At 42.4% G+C, this 20,206-nt stretch overlaps 1 protein-coding gene across 1 annotated transcript in view; it reads left to right on the forward strand.

Annotated features, from left to right (window-relative positions):
• Positions 1 to 20,206, forward strand: part of UBE4B (ubiquitination factor E4B) — a 133,494-nt gene that overhangs the window by 95,755 nt on the left and 17,533 nt on the right. The window contains exons 15-21 of the mRNA XM_023515143.1: positions 882 to 1,080; positions 2,402 to 2,540; positions 7,609 to 7,708; positions 9,759 to 9,886; positions 10,720 to 10,818; positions 12,492 to 12,727; positions 18,543 to 18,669. Of these exons, the coding sequence (XP_023370911.1) occupies positions 882 to 1,080; positions 2,402 to 2,540; positions 7,609 to 7,708; positions 9,759 to 9,886; positions 10,720 to 10,818; positions 12,492 to 12,727; positions 18,543 to 18,669 (1,028 nt within the window). The remainder of the gene's footprint in view (positions 1 to 881; positions 1,081 to 2,401; positions 2,541 to 7,608; positions 7,709 to 9,758; positions 9,887 to 10,719; positions 10,819 to 12,491; positions 12,728 to 18,542; positions 18,670 to 20,206) is intronic.

Here is a 20,206-nt window from a genome sequence, read left to right on the forward strand (position 1 = left end):
TTTTTTTTTTTTCTTTGAGACAGAGTCTCAAGCTGTTGCCCTGGGTAGAATGCCCAACCTCAAACTCTTGGGCTTAAGCGATTCTCTTGCCTCAGCCTCCCAAGTAGCTAGGACTACAGGCACCGGTCACAGTGTCCAGCTATTTTTTGTTGTTGTTGTTGCAGTCTTCATTGTTGTTTAGAAGGCTCACCAGCCTGGGTATATGTGGCTGTTGCCCTACCCACTGAGCTCTGGGCTCCGCCTGATGTTCTTGAGGGGAAAGAAGAAATGGGGCCAGGTGCAGTGGCTCACACCTATAATTCCAGCACTCTGGGAGTCTGGGAGGGAGGATCACTTGAGCTCAGGAGTTCAAGACCAGCTTGCACAGGAGTGAGGCCACATCTCTACTAAAAATAGAAAAATTAGCAGGGCTTTATGCCAGGTACCTGTATTCCCAGCTATTCAGGAGGCTGAGGCAGGAGGATTGCTTGACTTATGAATTTGAGGTTGCAGTGAGCTATGATGATGCTACAGCACTCTAGCTGAGGCAATAGAGCTAAAGTCTGTCTCAAAAAAAAAAAAAAGGTAAAAGTTACTGTGTTTCTGCTTAATAATTTGGGCAAATTAGTTAAATTCACTGAACCTTAGATTCCTCCTCTGTAAAATGTTAATGGCATTATCCCTGATCAAAATTCAGTGAGAAAATGTATGAAATGCTTTATATATAATTACTACTGAACAAACCGTGTCCACTAATGCAATGACACTGGTGACTCTATACATCCTCCCATTGACTTCAGGGTATGGTCACATTTAATGGTTCAGTCTGCTGTCGTAAAAAGTGGTTCCAAAACTTCTGTTCAAATTGTTATTTTAAATCTTTTTCTTTTCATATTTCACAGACAGATGATAGATTAGTATCTACGGATGGATTTATGCTGAATTTCCTTTGGGTACTACAGCAGCTAAGTACAAAAATCAAGCTAGAAACCGTTGATCCCACATATATATTTCACCCAAGATGTCGGATCACGCTTCCTAACGATGAGACGCGCGTGAATGCAACCATGGAGGATGTGAACGACTGGCTGACTGAACTCTGTGAGTCCCGTGGTCCCCATTAGGTCCTTAACACCCTGCCCTTCTGTCGGGATGCTCGTGATTTCCTCACAGATTGTTACTTCTCCATAAAATAAATCTATGAAATAGAAAAACACGATAAAATTTATATAGTAAAAAATTCTCATTTGGATTAGCCATAATACAGCATAGAACAAATGGAAGGAGATATAGTATTCTCAGTAAGAAAGAAAAAGGAAATATAATAAAAATGGTAACGACTTGGCCGGGCACAGTGGCTCACGCCTGTAATCCTAGCTCTCTGGGAGGCTGAGCCGAGTGGATTGCCTGAGCTCACAGGTTTGACACTAGCCTGGGCCAGCGTGAGGCCCCGTTTCTAAAAATAGCTGGGCGTTGTGGCGAGCGCCTGTAGTCCCAGCTACTCAGGAGACTGAGGCAAGAGTTTGAAGTTGCTGTGAGCTGTGATGCCACGGTACTCTACTGAGGGCGACATAGTGAGACTCTGTCTCAAAAAAAAAAAAAAGGAAATGAAGCGTATTGTGAGAGACCTTATGCATGTGTTATAATATGTAAATGTATGTTTCATGGAATGAGACAGAATGAATACGTAAAATAAAAGAATGGGAAAAATATGTGTTGCATGACTGGTAAGAACGTACTATTCAAAATATAGGACTGTTATAAGTGTATAAGGGCAGAGCTGAATTCTATCAAGAAACAGTTTTATCTATCTAAAGCAGTGGTTCTCAACCTTCCTAATGCCGCAGCCCTTTAATAGAGTTCCTGTGGGTCGTGACCCACAGGTTGAGAACCACTGATCTAAACACATTCTGGTGTTCTTTTATAATGAAAATTATAATACTCTTATTCTCAGTACTTCCACTTTTCAGAACATATTCTCAAATGTGGGGTGTGAGGGAATAAGTTTCGTGCATTGATCCTCCCAAGCACTACTGTTATTTATAGTAGAAAAAAACAGAAACAACAAGCATTTGGGGAAATGGCCATGGGATCAGTAACTTATTATCCTAATAGCATTTTAAGATTTAAGTAAAATTTGTGTATTGTGTTGGAAAATGGAGATTTTGTACAATACATCAGGAAGTCACAAAAGATTACTGTTAGACATCTACATAAACGTTTAATCAGGACAGAATGAGCTCGGATGGAGCTTATGGGGATTCTGTTCCTCTCATAACATTGCTTAAGTTCGTGATTTTGAAAGTATCCTTAATCTTCTTGAAAATTCAAGGATAATAATAGTCCCTTCTGAATTGAGCTTTTTCCCTGACGGAAGCTTGTAATAGATTTTTATTTAGGAAATTACGGTATTTTTTCCTAGATGGAGATCAGCCTCCATTTTCTGAGCCGAAGTTCCCCACGGAATGCTTCTTCCTCACCCTGCATGCTCACCACCTCTCTATTCTGCCCAGTTGCCGTCGTTACATCCGCAGACTCCGGGCCATCAGGGAGCTTAATAGGTATGTGCCATGATCCCCCGTTCTGGGATTGCCCCAGTTACCGCTTGTTCTCATGGATGACAGTTCCCCCGTGATCACTGGATTTGAATGCGAAGGCTCAGATATTACAGCATCTGGCTGCCTCCACTATCACATCCATGTTGCTTAGTTGTTCAAGTTCTTTACCAGGCAAGGTGACCAAACCTTGATTGCTGGGAATTCTGAACTCTTGGCTGGAGTGTGTTGGTGCAGTCACAGCTTGCTCCATCCTCCAACTCTTGGGCATAAGCAATTCTCCTTCCTCAGCCTCCTGAGTAGCTGAGACTATAGGCTCCCGCCACCACACCCAGATAATTTTTTTTTTTTTAAGTTTTTGTACAGACAGGTCTCATTATGTTGCCCAGGCTAATCTCAAAGTCCTGGGCTCCAGCAATCTTCCCTCCTCAAACTCCCAAAGTGGTAAGAGTGTAGGTGTGAATCACCACACCCAGCCTTTCTTCCATGTGCGTTTAAGACTATTCCCTTTTCCTCCAGGCATGGCTTGAGATGCATCCCTCACATTTGGTATGTCCTATCTTATTGTTCAAATCAAGATATTTTCTAATTTTTATTTTTCCTTGTTTGACCTATGAGTTATTTAAAATCATATTTTTTAAATTCCAGATTCTTAGGGTATTTGTCTATTTTTCTTTTCCTTTCTTTTCTTTTTTGAGACAGAGTTTTACTTTGTCATGCTCAGTAGAGTGCCATGGTGTCATAGCTCACAGCAACCTCATACTCTCGGGCTCAAGCGATTCTCTTGCCTCAGCCTCCCAAGTAGCTGGGACTACAGGTGCCCGCCACAACACCTGACTATGTTTAGAGATGAGATATTGCTCTGGCTCAGGCTGGTCGCAAAGTAAGTTCAGGCAATCTACAACCTTAGCCTCCCACAATGCTAGGATTACAGGTGTGAGCCACTGTGCCTAGCCTATTTATTTTTTCTTATTGATTTCTAGCTAAATTCCGTTGCAATCAGAAAATATATTTTGTGTCCTTTTTTTTTTTTTTTTTTTTGAGAGAGAGCCTCAAGCTGTTGCTCTGGGTAGAGTGCTGTAGCAACCCAGCTCATAGTAACCTCTAATTCCTGGACTTAAGCGATCTCTTGCCTCAGCCTTCCAAGTAGCTGGGACTACAGGCACTTGCCACAATGCCTGGCTGTTTTTTGGTTGCATCCATCATTGTTGTTTGGAGGGCCTGGGCTGGATTCGAACTTGCCAGCTCAGGTGTATGTGGCTGGCACCTTAGCCACTTGAGCAACAGGCGCAAAGCTATTCTGGGCCTTTTGAAGTCTGCTGAGACTTGCTTTATAACCTAACATTTACATTAGTAAACATTCCTTATAGATCCAAAAGGAATATACTTTCCAAATTTTTTTTTTTTTTTTTGAGACAGAGCCTCAAGCTATCCCCCTGGGTAGAGTTCTGTGACATCACAGCTCACAGCAACCTCCAACTCCTGGGCTCAGGCAAGTCTCCTGCCTCAGCCTTCCAAGTAGCTGGGACCACAGGCGCCTGCCACAACGCCTGGCTATTTTTTTGGTTGCAGCCGTCATTGTTGTTTTTGGCAGGCCAGGGCTGGATTCGAACCCACCACCTTAGGTGTATGTGTCTGGTGCCTTAGCCACTTGAGCCACAGGCGCTGAGCCCAAATTGTTTAATACAACATTCCATGTGTGTCTTTCACGTTGAATCTGTTAAGTCTTCTATTCAAGTTTTTCTTAAATCTGCTGATTTTATATTTATATTTATTATTTTATATTATAATGTCAGTTATTGAGAGAGGCTTATAGAAATTTCAAACTGTGGTTGTAGATTTTTCTGTTTCTTCATCACTCCTACTGACTTTAGGGGGTCCATTTCGGTGGCACTATCTGCACCCTTCCCTCCCAACTTGCAGTGCACAGCCATTATTGGTTGTGCTTTTCAGAGGTACTGGTGTTCTCACCTGTACATCTTTTAGTGCTATGGTATTAGAATTGCCACTTGGGACATAGTTGGGGAGGAGGGTTGGGAGGGGAATTATCTCAACAAATCACATATGGTAAAGCTATATTAATATTCTGAGCTCCTTACACTTTTAATTCCTTTCTCTGCATTATACCAAGGAATACCTGGTAGTTCAACTGCATTCAGCGTAAGTCACTATCAATTCCAAGTTTTGGTCAACTAGTTGGGCACCCAGTAAGAACCCTTCCCACCTATTTGAGATAACATGGGATCCACTGTTTCTGGTAGGCATAATTATGTCAATGAATTTAGGCCTATAAGACATATGTTAGCATTTTCCTCTCTTGCTGATCCAGAGAGGAATCTGTTCCCACGCATAACCCCAGATATACTTCCACATTTATGGCAGCGTATATGTGGGAGGTTCAGCAGTGACATCCCAAAGGTGTCTGCATCCGGTCCCCGGAACCTGTAAATGTTACCTTCCTTACATGGTCAAAGGGACTTGGCAGATACGATTAGGTGAAGGACTTTGCGAGGAGATTATCTAGATTGTGTTGGTGCGTCCAGTGTCATCACAGAGATCCTTGCAAGAGAGAGTCAGGAGTGTGTCATCCTGAGAGAAGGGATGTGATGATGGAAGCGAAGGTCAGAGTGATTTGGGGTCACATGCTAGAGAACTCAGGTGATTCCAGGAAGCTGGACCCTCCAGAAGGAAACATCCCTGCTGACAACCTTTTACACTTCTCACCTCCAGAACTCTAAGACGATAATTGAGTTAATTCAAGCCACTATGTCTGTGGTGACTTGTTACAGCAGCAATAGAAAATTAATACAGCATATTAGTAAATCTTACCCTTTCTTTTTCTTCAAATACGTATGTACTTTTGCATGTGACTTGGTAATCAGGCCTTAACGGTAGTCCTTGATGTGACCCTAGCTGTGGTTTTAGAAGCAGAGAAGGATGATGGGAGGCCGAGTACAGTGGCTCATGCTTGTAATCCTAGCACTCTGGGAACCTAAGGCAGGTGGATCACTCCAGTTTGAGACCACCCTGAGCAAGAGTGAGACTTCCATCTCTAGTAAAGATGAGAAAAAACTGAGGCAAGAGGATTGCTTGAATCCAAGAGTTTGAAGTTGCTGTGAGCTATGACGACATGGCACTCTACCAAGGGTGACTATTTGAGACTCTGTCTCAAGAAAGGGGGGTGGGGGTGGGGATGATGGAGTTAGAACCTAAGGGAAAAGGGCACTTCCCTGCAAGTGACCTCCTCAAGTGAGATCATTATAGAAGCTGCTCCCCTAGCAAGCAAGGTTCCACGGGGTTAGAGATTTGGGTACTTAGAGTCATTAAGTTCTCCCAAATTCCTCCATTTGGACTCTTTGGGTCCCAGTCTTTACCCTCACTTTCCAATAAGAGGCCCAGTTATGAATTTAGCCTGTGATTTGGTAATTTGTAGGATCGGATTCTGCTTATTTACAGTAGTCTTTGAAACTCCCTGGTCCATTGATTGTTTTCCTTCAGGTCAGAATTTAAAATCTTGAGACTATCTTTTTTTTTTTCCCTATAAGCTCTCCAACATAATTAGAAGGATCTACTCCATCTCTGCAGTCTAGGGAGATTACAGCTGATCGTTTACGTGGCTGTTTTTCCACTCAGAGCCTTGGGCTACTAGTGTCCCATCCTCAAATACTAACAAAGCTTCACCACTTTGAGACCAGCCCAGCTGAGGAACTCATCCCAGAGGCCTGTTTGCTCATGAGGCCTGTTAATCATAACCTCTATAGGTGCCAATAACTGTATAGGTCATTATATTAACTTCCAATTGCCACTGACTTAAAACAGCACAAATTATTATCATGCAGTTCTAAAGGTCAGAAGTGCTAAAATCAAGGTCTCATTCATTCTGGAAGCACTAGAGGAGAATCTCTCTCCTTGACTTTTTTCAGACTCTGAACGCTGCCTACATTCCTTGACTCATGGCCCCCTCACACCATTTTCAAATCCAACAGCATAGTATCTTCAGATCTCTCCCTGACCCTGCCCTCATTGTCATATCTCCTCCTCTGACTCCCTGTTTCTCTGAGAAGGACCATTGTGATTCATTTGGGCCCACCCAGAAATCTAGGACAGTCTTGCCATCTGAAGGTCCATATCCTTAATCACATCCGCAAAGTCTGTTTTGCCACATAAAGTCCCATATTCATAGGTTCCATCTAAAGATTAGCATGTGACATCTTGGGAGAGGCCATTGTACTATCTGCCCTACTCATGTTTCAGTTGTAGACAAAAAATCCAATTTATCTGGGGTAATTAGAGAGGGGATTATTGTAGGGCACTGGTTGGGTAGAAAAGAAGACTCCTGGAGCTATACTGTGAGCCTGGTCTGACAGAAGTTGCTCCTGGGTTCAGCCTGACAGTAGAGTGTTTGCCCAGGCTTCAGCCGAAACCCTGCACCATTGTGCTTCTGGAAGAGTCTTGGGTCTACCACGTGACAACGTTCCCTCTGCCTTAAGTGAGGGTTCATCTCTAGGTGGGAGCTAGGGCTTACAGAAACACTGGCAGCAGGGGAATCTGAAGGATGTAGTTTTTGGACATTTAGCAATTTCTAGTCTTCTAGAGACTGTCAGGATAGAAAGAATTGGGATAGCATGGTGGCCTGACGGCGGCCAGAGAGCAGCCAGAGATCATCCCAGAGAAGAGCACTTCAGGCAGAGGGGACACACTTGGAAAAGAAGAAAAAGGAAATGCTATTAGTGTAATAAAATAAATAGCCTTTGTTTTGAATAACTAAATAGACATAGTAACCTTGAATTTTCATAAGAGACTGACTTCTTTTTCCTCCTCCCAGAAAAATAAGGGAACATATACTTCTTTCCAATAAGGGTTACTGTCTTTTGTCACATCTGAAGTGCCATTAACTTTACAACATCATTATTTTAGGTAAGAAGAAAATGCTGCCAGTTGAATCATAACTTGCTGTTGATGCTAAGGTACACTGCAGTGTGGAGGATTCATAGTATCCGAGGATCAATGAAATGAAAAAGGAATGGATGGTCCCGCTGTTTGCCTTCCTTTGACTGTTGGTGTTTGATTTCAGAACTGTAGAAGATTTGAAAAACAACGAAAGCCAATGGAAAGATTCCCCACTGGCGACTAGACACCGCGAAATGCTGAAGCGCTGTAAAACTCAGCTTAAGGTCTGTAGAGTTCATTGAATAATGATAGACCCTCCTCAGAATGCTGAGTTTCCTACCAGAATACATACATGCCTTGAGGGAGCCGTTCAAGTCTTTATCTTGATTTTTTCTTTATTATTCTTTTCCTTTAAGATAAAACAATACGGCTCGGCGCCTATAGCTCAACCGGCTAGGGCGCCAGCCACGTACACCTAAGGTGGCGGGTTCGAATCCCCAGCCCTGACCCGCCAAAACAACAATGAGGGCTGCAACCAAAAAATAGCCGGGCATGGTGGCGGGCGCCTGTGGTCCCAGCTACTTGGGAGGCGGGGGCAGGAGACTCGCTTGAGCCCAGGAGTTGGAGGTTGCTGTGAGCTGTAATGCCACAGCACTCTACCCAGGGGGACAGCTTGAGGCTCTGTCTCAAGGAAAAAAGAAAAAAAAAAAAAAAAGATAAAACAGTACATTTTAAAATTTGTTGATACCTTACGTGTATCTGCATTTCAATTTAAATCTTGAGACAAAATATGCAAGTGCTTATGCTATGACTTCATGAATTCCTAATGGATCTTATCACTCTCAGGGTAACACCCTCTCTCCTTCCCTGCCTTGCGCAAGGTCCTCCTTACCTGCCGCCCTCTGGCTCCTCCCGCCCACACTCCCAGCATACATACATGCATATGTGTCTATGTCCATTTTCGTGACACTTGGCAAAGTGGATCTCTGGTACTAGAAAGAGCTTTCCTTTGCTCCTCATTCATTTTTTTGTTTCTCTCTTTTTGAGACAGAGTCTTGCTCTGTCACCTAGGCTAGAGTGCAGAGATGTCACTATATAGCTCACTGCAGCTTTAAACTCCTCAGCTCAAACAGTCTCTTGCCTTGCCCTCTCAGGTAGCTGGAACTACAAGCACATGCCATCATGTCTGACTTTTTTTTTAAGTTTTTATAGACACTGGGTCTCATTATGTTGCTCAGACTGGCCTCAAATTCCTGAGCTCAAACAGTCCTCCCACTTCGGCCTACTAAAGTGCTAAGCATACAGGTGTGAACCAGTGCCTGGCCCCCTCAATTTGCATTTTTAATTGGAAATGATTGGTTGCACAGAACCTAACGTCGGGATGTTCTTGCTGATGAGACATAGCCAAAAATAAATGCTGGCTAATGTTGTATAAGAAAAGTGTAAATGGCAAGTGCATTCCATTTATGTTTATGTTTGAATTACAATGCTGAATGTTAGCTGGTCCTGCTTTCTGCTGATTGGTAAGATAATATGTGGAAATTTCACCGGACTTAGATTTCTGGTTCAAGATTTCAGTTTTATTTACTAATAGACTAGACCTCTTCAAGATATAAAATAAGGGCCCTTATCTTGGGTTGGTGGACCCTCTACGCCAGGCGTCCTCAAACTATGGCCTGCAGGCCACATGGGGCCCGCCTAGGACATTTATCCGGCCTACTGGGTGTTTTTGCCTCTGCTGCCTGTCCTGCTTAGCAGCCGACTTGTCCCGGGGCCGCAGTCTGGCCTTCCAACGGTCTGAGGGACACTGAACTGGCCCCCTGTTTAAAAAGTTTGAGGACCCCTGCTCTAAGCATTCCACAGATGTGTTTCAAAGGGTTCTATAAATTTCCATTTCAGTATACATGTGAATATGTGTGTAATCTCAGCAATCCTCTGAGGAAGGAATACATCCCTAGTGGACACAGGTTTTGTCTGAGGGCTGTTTTAAGCAGAGATTCTGGAATTCAGAAGCAGATTATATGACTGGTTCCCACTAATGGTTCTCACCCCCAAGAGGCCTCCCCAGTCAAGTTCTTGGCATATGACAGTAGTAATTAACCTTTGAGCACTATGTGCTAGACTTTCTGTGTTCAGCAGTTTGGATGGCATACCTTTTGTGTTTCTCAGGTAAAAGGTTTTAAGACTCAGCCTATATCCTTTGGCAAGTTAGTTAGAGGTGAAGCTCTGTCTACCACCTGAATTTCCCATCTCCCTGCTCCATTCCCTGCCCGGTCACACCACAGGGACTTAGCTATTGACTGATCTAAGGGTAGGGCATACCTGCTTCCACAGAAACTGGTACGGTGCAAGGCCTGTGCTGATGCTGGCTTACTTGACGAGAGCTTCCTGAGAAGGTGTCTGAATTTTTATGGCCTTCTTATTCAGCTGCTGCTCCGCATCCTGGACCCCGCATATCCCGAGTGAGTGTGCTCCTTCCTCTTTACCTCGTTCTCCAAAGTTGGTAACTAAAACTAAAACCCTCACTTTTATCAGGATTCACCTCTCAGTTTCCAGATGGCATTTATACAGACTATGAAATTGGCTGTATGTATTAGTTGGTGTTTTTCCCTGCAATTAGTTGGGGGAATTTTCTCTGCAGTTAGTGAAGGGGAATGTCACAGTGTTTCTTAAAAATTTGCTATAAAATTTTCGATAGAAAAGGAAATTTATGAATCGGCAGCTAATAACTGGAGATAACAGAATATTAGGCCCTGTTAAGCACTGGGTCCAGGAAAATACCCATCTAACTCATAGCGTGAGCTAAGAATATTGTTGATCACTTTGTCATCAACATGGACATCTCCTCCACGCAGCCATTTTGATTTTATTTAATATTACTGTTAGTATTCTTTTACCATTATTAAAAAGTCTTTAGGTCACTGATTTTGGTAAGATTGGCTCAAGCCCTCTGCAGGAGCAGAAAACATGTGTAGCTCTGTCATCCCGAACAGATTGAGTTGTACAAAATGACCAACTATGACCTTTTCATTTCCTTCTTATTTTCCATATTGCATTAATCTTAATAAGAAATCAAGAAAAGGAAAAACATCTCACACAGAGCCCAGCATATCAGCTATCCTCGTTATTCCCTGTTCGTTTCTGATTGTGGTTTCTTTACCTGGATACATTTTACATGTTGTTTTATAGCAGTTTTTCTCCCAGATCAAATACTTATTTAATGACAGCGTTAAGATTCCTTATAGTTTGCACCATGATTTCATTTTGTAAATTGCCCTTTTTTTCTCTTTGACAGCATAACACTGCCTTTAAATTCCGATGTCCCCAAGGTATTTGCAGCATTGCCTGAGTTTTATGTAGAAGATGTTGCTGAATTTTTATTTTTTATTGTACAGTAAGTGCCTTTAACGTATTACATAGTTCTAATATTTTTCTGCATCATAAGTACGTGATATTGTGAGCTACATAAACCTCCATTTTATGCCTGATATTTTATGTAACTTTTAACTGAATGCTGCCTAGAGACTGGAAAAAAATAAATCATACCATGGCACTGGTCCAGTTCCAATAATATCGCAAAGACAGAAGCAGGATTAACATGGAGATAATAATGTATTCTGTGGAAATTAAGTTGAATTTCTAATAGTTGAGTATATGGTTCTGAGAAACAGAAGGAACAGTTTATAAATAACCGAGTGAACATCCAAGAGCCAGAAATAGCCACATCTATATTTTGTACCGTCATTTGTTCAATTGTAAAATTGGAGGAAGCTTACAAAGACATGGCTGGAATTTATAACTGAAATTATAGATCTTAAAAAATTATATTCAGATCTTTATTTGGTTGATAAAATTCACACTTTATTTCTATTCATATAACATTAATCTTTATAATGTTATAATTCCTGTAACATCACAGGTTATAAGAATGACAGCCACAATTCTTTGGCACCATGACGTTATTGTGGTAGTGGTGTTGGCTGGAAAATGAAAGAATGGGATGCGAAGTCCGTTTTGCATTGTAAAAGTAGTGGGGTTCACAAGCACTAATTCACAAAATACACCTTGTGAAAGTTTTGGAACAGACAGAAAAATCCGAAATTCTATAAATGGGGCATAATAATAAGCTCTGACATTAGGTGGAGCAAGTCGTGTTGCTGCCATAAAAGCTGCCCTTCAGGGAAGCCGAAATCAGCGGTAACACATGAATTTTGAATGGTGAAAAATGTAACCAAAAAGGATGCTCTATGTGCTGAAAAACCAACTTTGGTTCAGAAAAACAAATATCACATGTTCTTACTCATGTGGGAGCTAAAAACGCTGACCTTATAAAGGTGGAGAGTAGATGGACAGATACTAGAGGCTGGGAAGGGTGCGTGGGAGGGAGGGGGATATAGAGAGGTAGTGATGGGGACAGACGTAACCTTAGAGGAGAGGTGTTGCTTAACAGTGAGTAATGTACACTTCAGAGCAGCCACCAGAGAGAATTTGAATTGTTCTCAACAGATAGCGATGATAAATACTCCAAGTGATGGCTATCTCTTTGACATCATCCTTACACATCCGTGCATGTAACAAAACCTTGCATGTACCCCATAAATATGTAAAATGTTATGTATTAAAAAGCCTTGGGAGTTTAAGCAGCTCAAGTCACATTTTTAAATTTGTTCTAAGCATAGTATTCATAAAAAGAAACACTTCTTGAAAATTTTCATTTATGCTTATTGTCAGCAGAATTTTTAAAAATCAAAACAACTCCATCAAAGAAATTTTAAATCTTTTGGTAGAGAGGACCTTTTGTGAAATGTACCTGTCTTAAATCATAGCTTTGGTTTAGTTTCTGAAACGTCATAAGTTAATAGTATAACATTCTACAGCCAGCAAACATGTTTGGTTTTAAATCTGCCTAGTTATGACGTAAACAATCACTTTAAAGTCAACAAGTTGAAAGGGCATTTGGCATCTGCGCCCCTCGACCTGTATGCCCTTCCTCACCTGATGACGCCAGCCTTCACCCAGGTTGAGTTTCTCAGAGCTATGTTTCTTGTTCTTCTTGCCTGCATTCAGATACTCTCCCCAGGTGCTCTATGAGCCCTGTACTCAGGATATTGTGATGTTCCTTGTTGTGATGTTGTGCAACCAGAACTACATCCGAAATCCGTATCTAGTGGCCAAACTGGTAGAAGTCATGTTTATGACCAACCCTGCTGTTCAGCCACGAACCCAGAAGTTTTTTGAAATGATTGAGAATCATCCTCTTGCCACCAAACTGTTGGTACCTTCACTGATGAAGTTTTATACAGGTAGGTTCCTGGGTGTACACGGTTGCACCTGGTGGTCAGACATAGGCAAGGTCGTCTAAAGCCAGCAGGCGGTCGCCGGAAACCTGGTACCTAATGACCTGACGTCCACTTACAAGTGTAACCTCCCAGTCTGCTGCTGGCAGAGAGTGTATTATACTATCGGCTGCTTTTCCCCCAAGTAGTGAAGACACTGCATTGACCATTCTACATCCAGGACTCTGCTACAGCACATCCATGACAAGATGATTAGCCTTGAGACCCAGTTGGTATCAACAGTGCAAGGTGGTGGTGTTATCTGAGTGAAATTACCTGGTTCATTTTAGCTTTGAACTTAACTGGCCTTAGTTTTGTATCAACATTCTATAACCGAGACTTTCCAAAGTGTGGATTAAACAAGAAACTTGTTAAAGAACTTATTCTTGGGTCAGGCATGGTGGCTCATGCCTATAATCCTAGCACTTTGGGAGGCTGAAGTGGGTTGATTGCTTGAGCTCACGAGTTCAAGACCAGCCTGAGCAAGAGTGAAAAAGTAGTTAGGTGTTGTGGTGGGTACCTATAGTCCCACCTACCTGTGAGGCTGAGGCAAGAGGATCACTTGAGCCCAAGAGTTTGAGGTTGCTATGAACTACGATGACACCACGGCACATTACCCAGGGCAACAGAGTGAAACTCTATCTCAAAAAAAAAAAAAAAAAACTTGCGCCCTGTTCAAATTAGCAGAATCAAATTCTAGGGGCCTCTGGGAATCCCTGTTCATGAATTTTGCCTGTATTTATTGAGCTCCTAGCATTTGCCAGGTATGGTTGCTGGGTGCCGGATTACACTGGTGAAGACAGCGTGCTAGACAGGGCGGTCCTCCCCTTCTGAGTGAATTGTATTCCAAATTTTTAATTTGGCTTTTTTGAGCTGTTACTCATGGGACCTGTTCACCTGTCCTCCAGCACAGGCACAAGATTGTTGTACTAATGGAACATTTTCCTACCAGGTTGTACGTTCCTCAGGAAAGGAGGTGTGTCTTGTCTCTCTTTTCACCTTGTGTTGGACCCAGCACGTTCTGGGCACCGAGTGCACATCTTTGGCACTTAATGCCATCAACTCACCATGTTCTTATAAGAAACACCGGCCAGAGCGCCGTCAGTCCCCCGCTGCTCACAGCCGAGGACCTCCCTGTGTTCACCATCATTCCTTCTCTGTTAACCTGGGCCTGGGCCTGTGCTGTCATCTCTCTCTTTACTCCAGAGGGTCCCCCAAATCTGTCAACCTACTTTTCCTTTGTCATTATTATTTTGTAACATCTAACCAGAGTCTGTCTCCTTCCTCAGCCTACCCCTGTCTTCTTAAATGTAACACAGGTACACAAGCCTTTTCAAGTTTTGCTAACATTCTTACCTAGCCAAGAGGAGAGAACATTCCTGAATAAAAGGCCCTTTCTTGGGTAAGAGTAGTTCTCTCTCGTCTCTTAGCCCTAGTCGGGGTGGAGCCCAGGTCGTCCAGGTACAAGCCGTGCTTTCTGTGTGCTCTGGATGAACCTCATGTGGTGCCTCGGAAATAGCTGGCTTGGTGTAATTACAGACGATTCAGAATTTCTTCAAATGACAATGAGGTTCCACTTTTCAAATATTAAATTTATTTTTAAGCTGAAAAGACCTAGTGCTAGCTTGTAGAAGAGTAAACTAACCTGCAAAAATGCGTTTGACCTACCCTGTGGCCAGCAAGCAGCATTCGTGTGTGAAACTCTCATGAGTGAAAATTGGCAAAACCTTTCTGGAAGGTGGTTTGGCAGTCCTCATCCAGTGTTTATAAATGTTATATCAGTCAGGGTCTAGTCCAGAAAACAGAAACATACTAGTTATTTTAACAATTTGGCAGGGTGCAGTACCTCACGCCTGTAATCCTAGCACTTGGGGACACTGAGGTAGGTGGATCATTGACGCCAGGATTTCAAAACAAGGCTGGGCAATGTAGCAAGATATTATCTCCACAAAATAAAAAAATAGAGAATTTGTAAGAGCAACGGGGAAGGCTAAAGAAGCATCATCTTTCCTTGGAGCTAGGAGAATCAAAGAAAAGGTCTGGGCTTGTTAGAACCCAGCTGCTCTAATGGGGACTTACTTGGATGGGACTAGGACCCAGAGCTCTGTGGAGGGCCCCTAGCCAGCTGGGGCTCGTATCTCTGGGGGTGTGCAAAGTTGCTAGTGTACCTTGTTGGCAGCCCCAGCAGAGGGCCGGCTCAGGAAGGGAAATTTCTGCAGATTGCCAGCCCCAGAATCACAAAACCAGCTGAGGGAAACAGCTAAATAACCAGCATACCCTCTGACACATAAACTTAATTTCTAGAAGTGTATTCTAGGGAAATAATTGTAAGTGTGCACAACTGTTTATGGCATTATTCACTGCAGCATTATTTAAATGTGGCATAGTGAAAATAATGGAAACAACCTAAATTTTTGCCACTTAGGGATCAATTAAGTTACGGTTTATCCGTAATAAGATGGTTATTTTTGAATGGTAGAATTATGAATAGTTTCTTTTTTATTATTATTATCTGAACATCTTAATTTAAACTTACTGTTAGTAATAGAAACAAAAAAAATTTAATTTTTTTTTGGCTGGGGCCGGGTTTGAACCCACCACCTCTGGTATATGGGGCGTCCTGCTCCTTTGAGCCACAGGCGCCACTCCCCCCAAATTTAGTTGAATGGGGGTTTTTGGGTTTTTTTTTTTTTTTGAGACAGAGTCTTACTATGTCGCCCTCGGTAGAGTATGGTGGCGTCACAGCTCATAGCAACTCTTGGGCTTAAGCTGTTCTCTTGCCTTGGCCTCCCAAACAGCTGGTACTATAAGCGCCCTCCACAATGCCTGGCGATTTTTTGGTTGTAGTTGTCATTGTTGTTTGGCAGGCCTGGGCTGGATTTGAACCCACCAGCTCCAGTTTATGTGGCTGGCACCCTTGCCACTGAGCTATAGGCACCGAGCCAGTTAAATGTACTTTGTAGTCAGTGTCCTGGGCCTGTCACTATGGCTTCCAGACATACTCACGTATGTCTACACTTTTAACCCAGTGGGGCCTCTTGCCTATGAGACCAGTGGTGGGGCTGGTGGAGCCCCACTAGGAATGTTCCAGGAACTGGTGGGTGGGTGTTTTTCTCTCCCTCCCCCTAGCCATGGAGCAGTGTGCCCTCTGGCCTGGGCCAGCTCTGCAGTTAGGGACAGATGATACCTGTGCTAATAATAGCCACCACTCATCGAATGCTTACTGATCCTCTCATTTAATCCCCCACAGCCGCTCTAAATCTGAGTGTTATAAATATCTCCATTTTACAAATGAGGAAACTGAAGCTTAGAAGGGTCAAGAAGCTTGCTGAAAGTCAATAGCTAGCAAGTGGCAGTGACCTCAGCAGTGGGGCTTTAGCACATGTGCTTCTGACTCTGCTGTTCTTCATACAGTTACCAAGGGCCTGGCAAGGAGAGTGCCCTGCAGGGGCATCACAGATAGAACTTGAGGTACCCTCACCTTCATGTGAAGACCTGCTAATTAGTCCTGACCCCTAAACACGTCTGATTCTCAGACATGGATTAGAGTTGACATAAACAAGATCAATGTATGTAGTATGAAATGAGCTCTTCTTTTTTTCTAGGAGATAGGGCCTTGGTCTCAAACTCCTGGCCTCAAGTGATCCTCTTGCACCAGTCTTCCAAAACACTGGGATTACAGCTTGAGCCAGCATAAAGATATTATGCTAGCTTAGAGATGTTCACACTCAAATTTTTGTTTCAAAAATACAATTAAGTTTCAAAATAAGGAATATTTTATTTTGTATCACACAGTTCCTCTCTGACTTAATTTAAAATTATTCTCTTTCCTAAAACTGATCTGCATACAGTAGATTCAATCACTGATTCAGCAACATTGTGTGAAGATGTCCCGGTCCCTGCCATTGTGGCTCAGAAATTCTAGTTGGGAGACAGACACTTAAAAAAAGGTTCAGAGACAGCGAATGTGGGAGGGAAGTGTGGGGTTACTTTCAAAAGGTAGCCAGGGGAGGTCTTGGAGGAGATGGCTTTGGAGTGACGTTGAAAATGGGACAAACGTGAGCCATGAGAGGATCTCAACAACAGTGTGACAGGCAAAGGGGACAGCAAGTGTAGAGGCCCTGGCAGCTGAAGGAATCCAGAGAGAAGGCAGCAAGAAGCCCTCGGAATTAGTAACTGGGGCCGGTGTGAGTGTGAGGGAGTGTTAAGAGGGAATAAGAAAAAAGGACGTCGGGAGAGATGCATGTTGCCAAGTAATGAATTCACAGCGGTTACGAAGGCTCTGCTGTGCTCAGAACGCAGCACAGATCTTAAGGGCAGGTGGAGAGGATGCGAGGCATTGTGCTGGGCCCCGTGTCTCCTCCTCTGTAGGCTGTGCTTAAATCAGCTCTCCACACTCGAGTTCACACCTTCATACAATTAGTAAAGTGACACTTAGTTCATCTTAAAGGTTGACTTAATGAATATACATAAGTACTTTCAGATCTTGGTATGGTAAGTGTTAATTATCTTATTCCTTTTATTTTTAAATAACTTTTTTTTAATCACAAAAAAAGGTCTTTTTTGGATATATAGAAAATTAAAAATCTCCTATGATCTCTATACTCAGGGTCTCTGTTAACATTTTACTCTGTTTCTTACAGTTAGTTAATTTTCTAAAAGACTGATTGGACCCAAGCTACATTTCATGCAGTAATCTGCAGTTGTCACTTAATATATCTCACATAGGTTTTTGTGTTCTCTCCTGGGCATTCGGATCATTCATATTGTTTTCTCTAGTATAAATAGTAATATAAAACTTACTGGGTACCCTTGGAGATCAGTCTCTGAACATGCCTGTCTGCATTCTCTTGAGTAGAATTGTTGGATCAGAGGGCTTGGCGTACCCATGGCTTGTGCTCCATTTCACCAAATTGCCCTTAGGGAGACTGCATCACGTCCATTCCTACCAGCATTGATAGTGCACCTGTTTCCCTAAATCTTTACCTCTACTCCGTATTGTCATTTTTGCACTGTCTTCCAATTTGATAAGTTAAAAATAGTAACTTATCTTAAGTTACTTTTTTATCTTTCTTAAGCCTTATGGTCTTTGCTTGGCAGGTTTTCCTTTTTTTTTCTTTTCTTTTTTTTTAATTTTGTCATGAGTCCTGGAATTTCTCATGCTTAAATTGTTTGCCATTTGGATAACCACTTTCCTTCCATTTTAATAGGTCTGGGGATGTGGCCATTGGCAAACGAGTAATGAGTACACCATGAGGGATTCATTGTGCTTTTCTCTACGTGGTTGAAAATGTCCATAAGATAAAAGTATTTAAAATAATAGACATTTAATATATATGTGGCCCTCGGTAAAATTTAACACAATTTTTTTTGTACTCAGAAACGCTAATTTAAAATGCTGTGTGTTCCCTGAGAATATTTGGGGCGAGGGTCCTTAAAAAATGTGAAATTCGGTATGATTGCTGTAAATTAATAACTTAAAATTGGGGGAAGGATGATAATTCTACTTTGGGTCATTGTTAAGTTGATGCTGTCCTCATGATACCAGTTTTCCCGGCCTAGTTCCTTGTGGCACTCTATCACTGCCACATCTTCATTGTGAAATTTTTGTCTTTAGAAGCGTCATTTCTCTCCTGCCTTACCCAGGAGGGAGAGGCGAACCTTGACCAGGTCTCTGATGCTGCAGGTTTCTATTCACTCTCTGTCACTGTTGCTGCAATTTAACTGCATTTGGAATGTGAGAAAGTGCACGTCCCTCAGTCCCTTTGTCTTTCTTCTTTAGATGTTGAGCATACTGGAGCCACCAGCGAGTTCTATGACAAGTTCACAATTCGCTATCACATTAGCACCATTTTTAAAAGCCTTTGGCAAAACATAGCTCACCACGGCACTTTTATGGAGGAGTTCAAGTGAGTATTGGGCCCCTGATGTCACAGCTTGCTCTCTTGCAAATCAAAGGAAAAATGGCCGCTGGGTTCTGTGTTGACTAGTTGGTTGGGCTCAGTAAACTTACCAGGAGGCACTGCTAAACAGGACAGGGTTATCGGAATGGCAGTGCCTGAGGATACTGCTGAATTGAGGACGGTGTACATAAGGAAAGAGCCCATATATAAAAATACAGACAGAAAAAAAAGATCCTATAAATATGCTGAGATGATATGTTAAATGTTTTCTGGTGTTTCTATGATTTCAGTGTTAAATGAAGTTGTCAGAATAGCTAAAATGAAATCATACACTGCTCTTGAATTTGATACCAAGCTTTAGATTTAGGAATGTTAGGAGGACTTTGGATTTAGAGCAGTGAGGTGAAGGTTATCATTTGAAGTGTTATTCTTTGTGGTAAACGCCTGAACTTTAATTAAGGACTTTTCATATACCTACCTGAAATTTGAGTGACTGCTTAAACCTGGACATAAGTAATTCTGTTTATCTGTCAGTGTTTAAAAAAGAAAGCTAGATAGAAAATGTCGAACTCTTGAATTATTCTTCAAAAAAAATTTATGCTGGCACTGCCCATAGCTCAGTGGGTAAGGCACCAGCCACATACACCAAAGCTCGTGGGTTCGAACCCAGCCCAGGCCAGCTAAACAATGACAACTGCAACAAAAAAATAGCCAGGCGTTGTGGCAGGCGGCTGTAGTCTCAGCTACTTGGGAGGCTGAGGCAAGAGAATCGCTTAAGCCCATGAGTTTGAGGTTTCTGTGAGCTGTGATGCCACAGCACTCTACCCAGGGCGACATAATGAGACTCTGTCTCTACAAAAAAAAAAAAAAAATTTATGCCATCTGCTTGGATCTTTTGTAATCCATGCCAGATCTTTGATCGAGTCTAGCTACCACTTGTTAACTGAATCATTAGTCAGTAATACACATATTACCAATGGAGCAGTCATTTGCTAGATAGCTTTCTGTGGAATAAACTCTTTGTTTCTGTAAACTGCTCTTATAGTCAGAATTACATTCTATCAGAAGCCTAGCACAAACTTAGGACACCAGGCAGGCCCATGGCTTGATCTGTGGGTGCTGATTGGAGGAGCTTGTCCTGAATTTGCCATGTTCCTGCCATCAAAGCCTTCCATTCTTGTTAGCAAGAACTCCTCTTCCCCAGTCATGGGCTTACTGCCCCGATCACATAGTCGTAAATTCCGAAGTGTAGCTTCCCTTTTCTGTACTAATCTGGCAGTTCCAGAGTTGAACGGAGGTAGATCAAGCTGTTTCCCTTCCCTGACAAGTCTTCATGATGACATGGTCTGTAGCACCGTTCCTTGGATCGGAAGCTTCAGGTTCTGTAAAGCAGGTTAATATCCTGCTTTGTCAATACCTCAGGTTTCAGTTTTTCTTTAATGTGCATTTCTCTGTGATGAGGAATGACTTTATAACCTCCATAGTTAACCATCTCCTTATGAATACCACCTCCTTAAATTGACCTAATTTTTTTTTTTTTTTT

This window comes from Otolemur garnettii, unplaced genomic scaffold, assembly GCF_000181295.1.
Source record: "Otolemur garnettii isolate 467f Iridium unplaced genomic scaffold, OtoGar3 scaffold00067, whole genome shotgun sequence".
Taxonomy (NCBI): domain Eukaryota; kingdom Metazoa; phylum Chordata; class Mammalia; order Primates; family Galagidae; genus Otolemur; species Otolemur garnettii.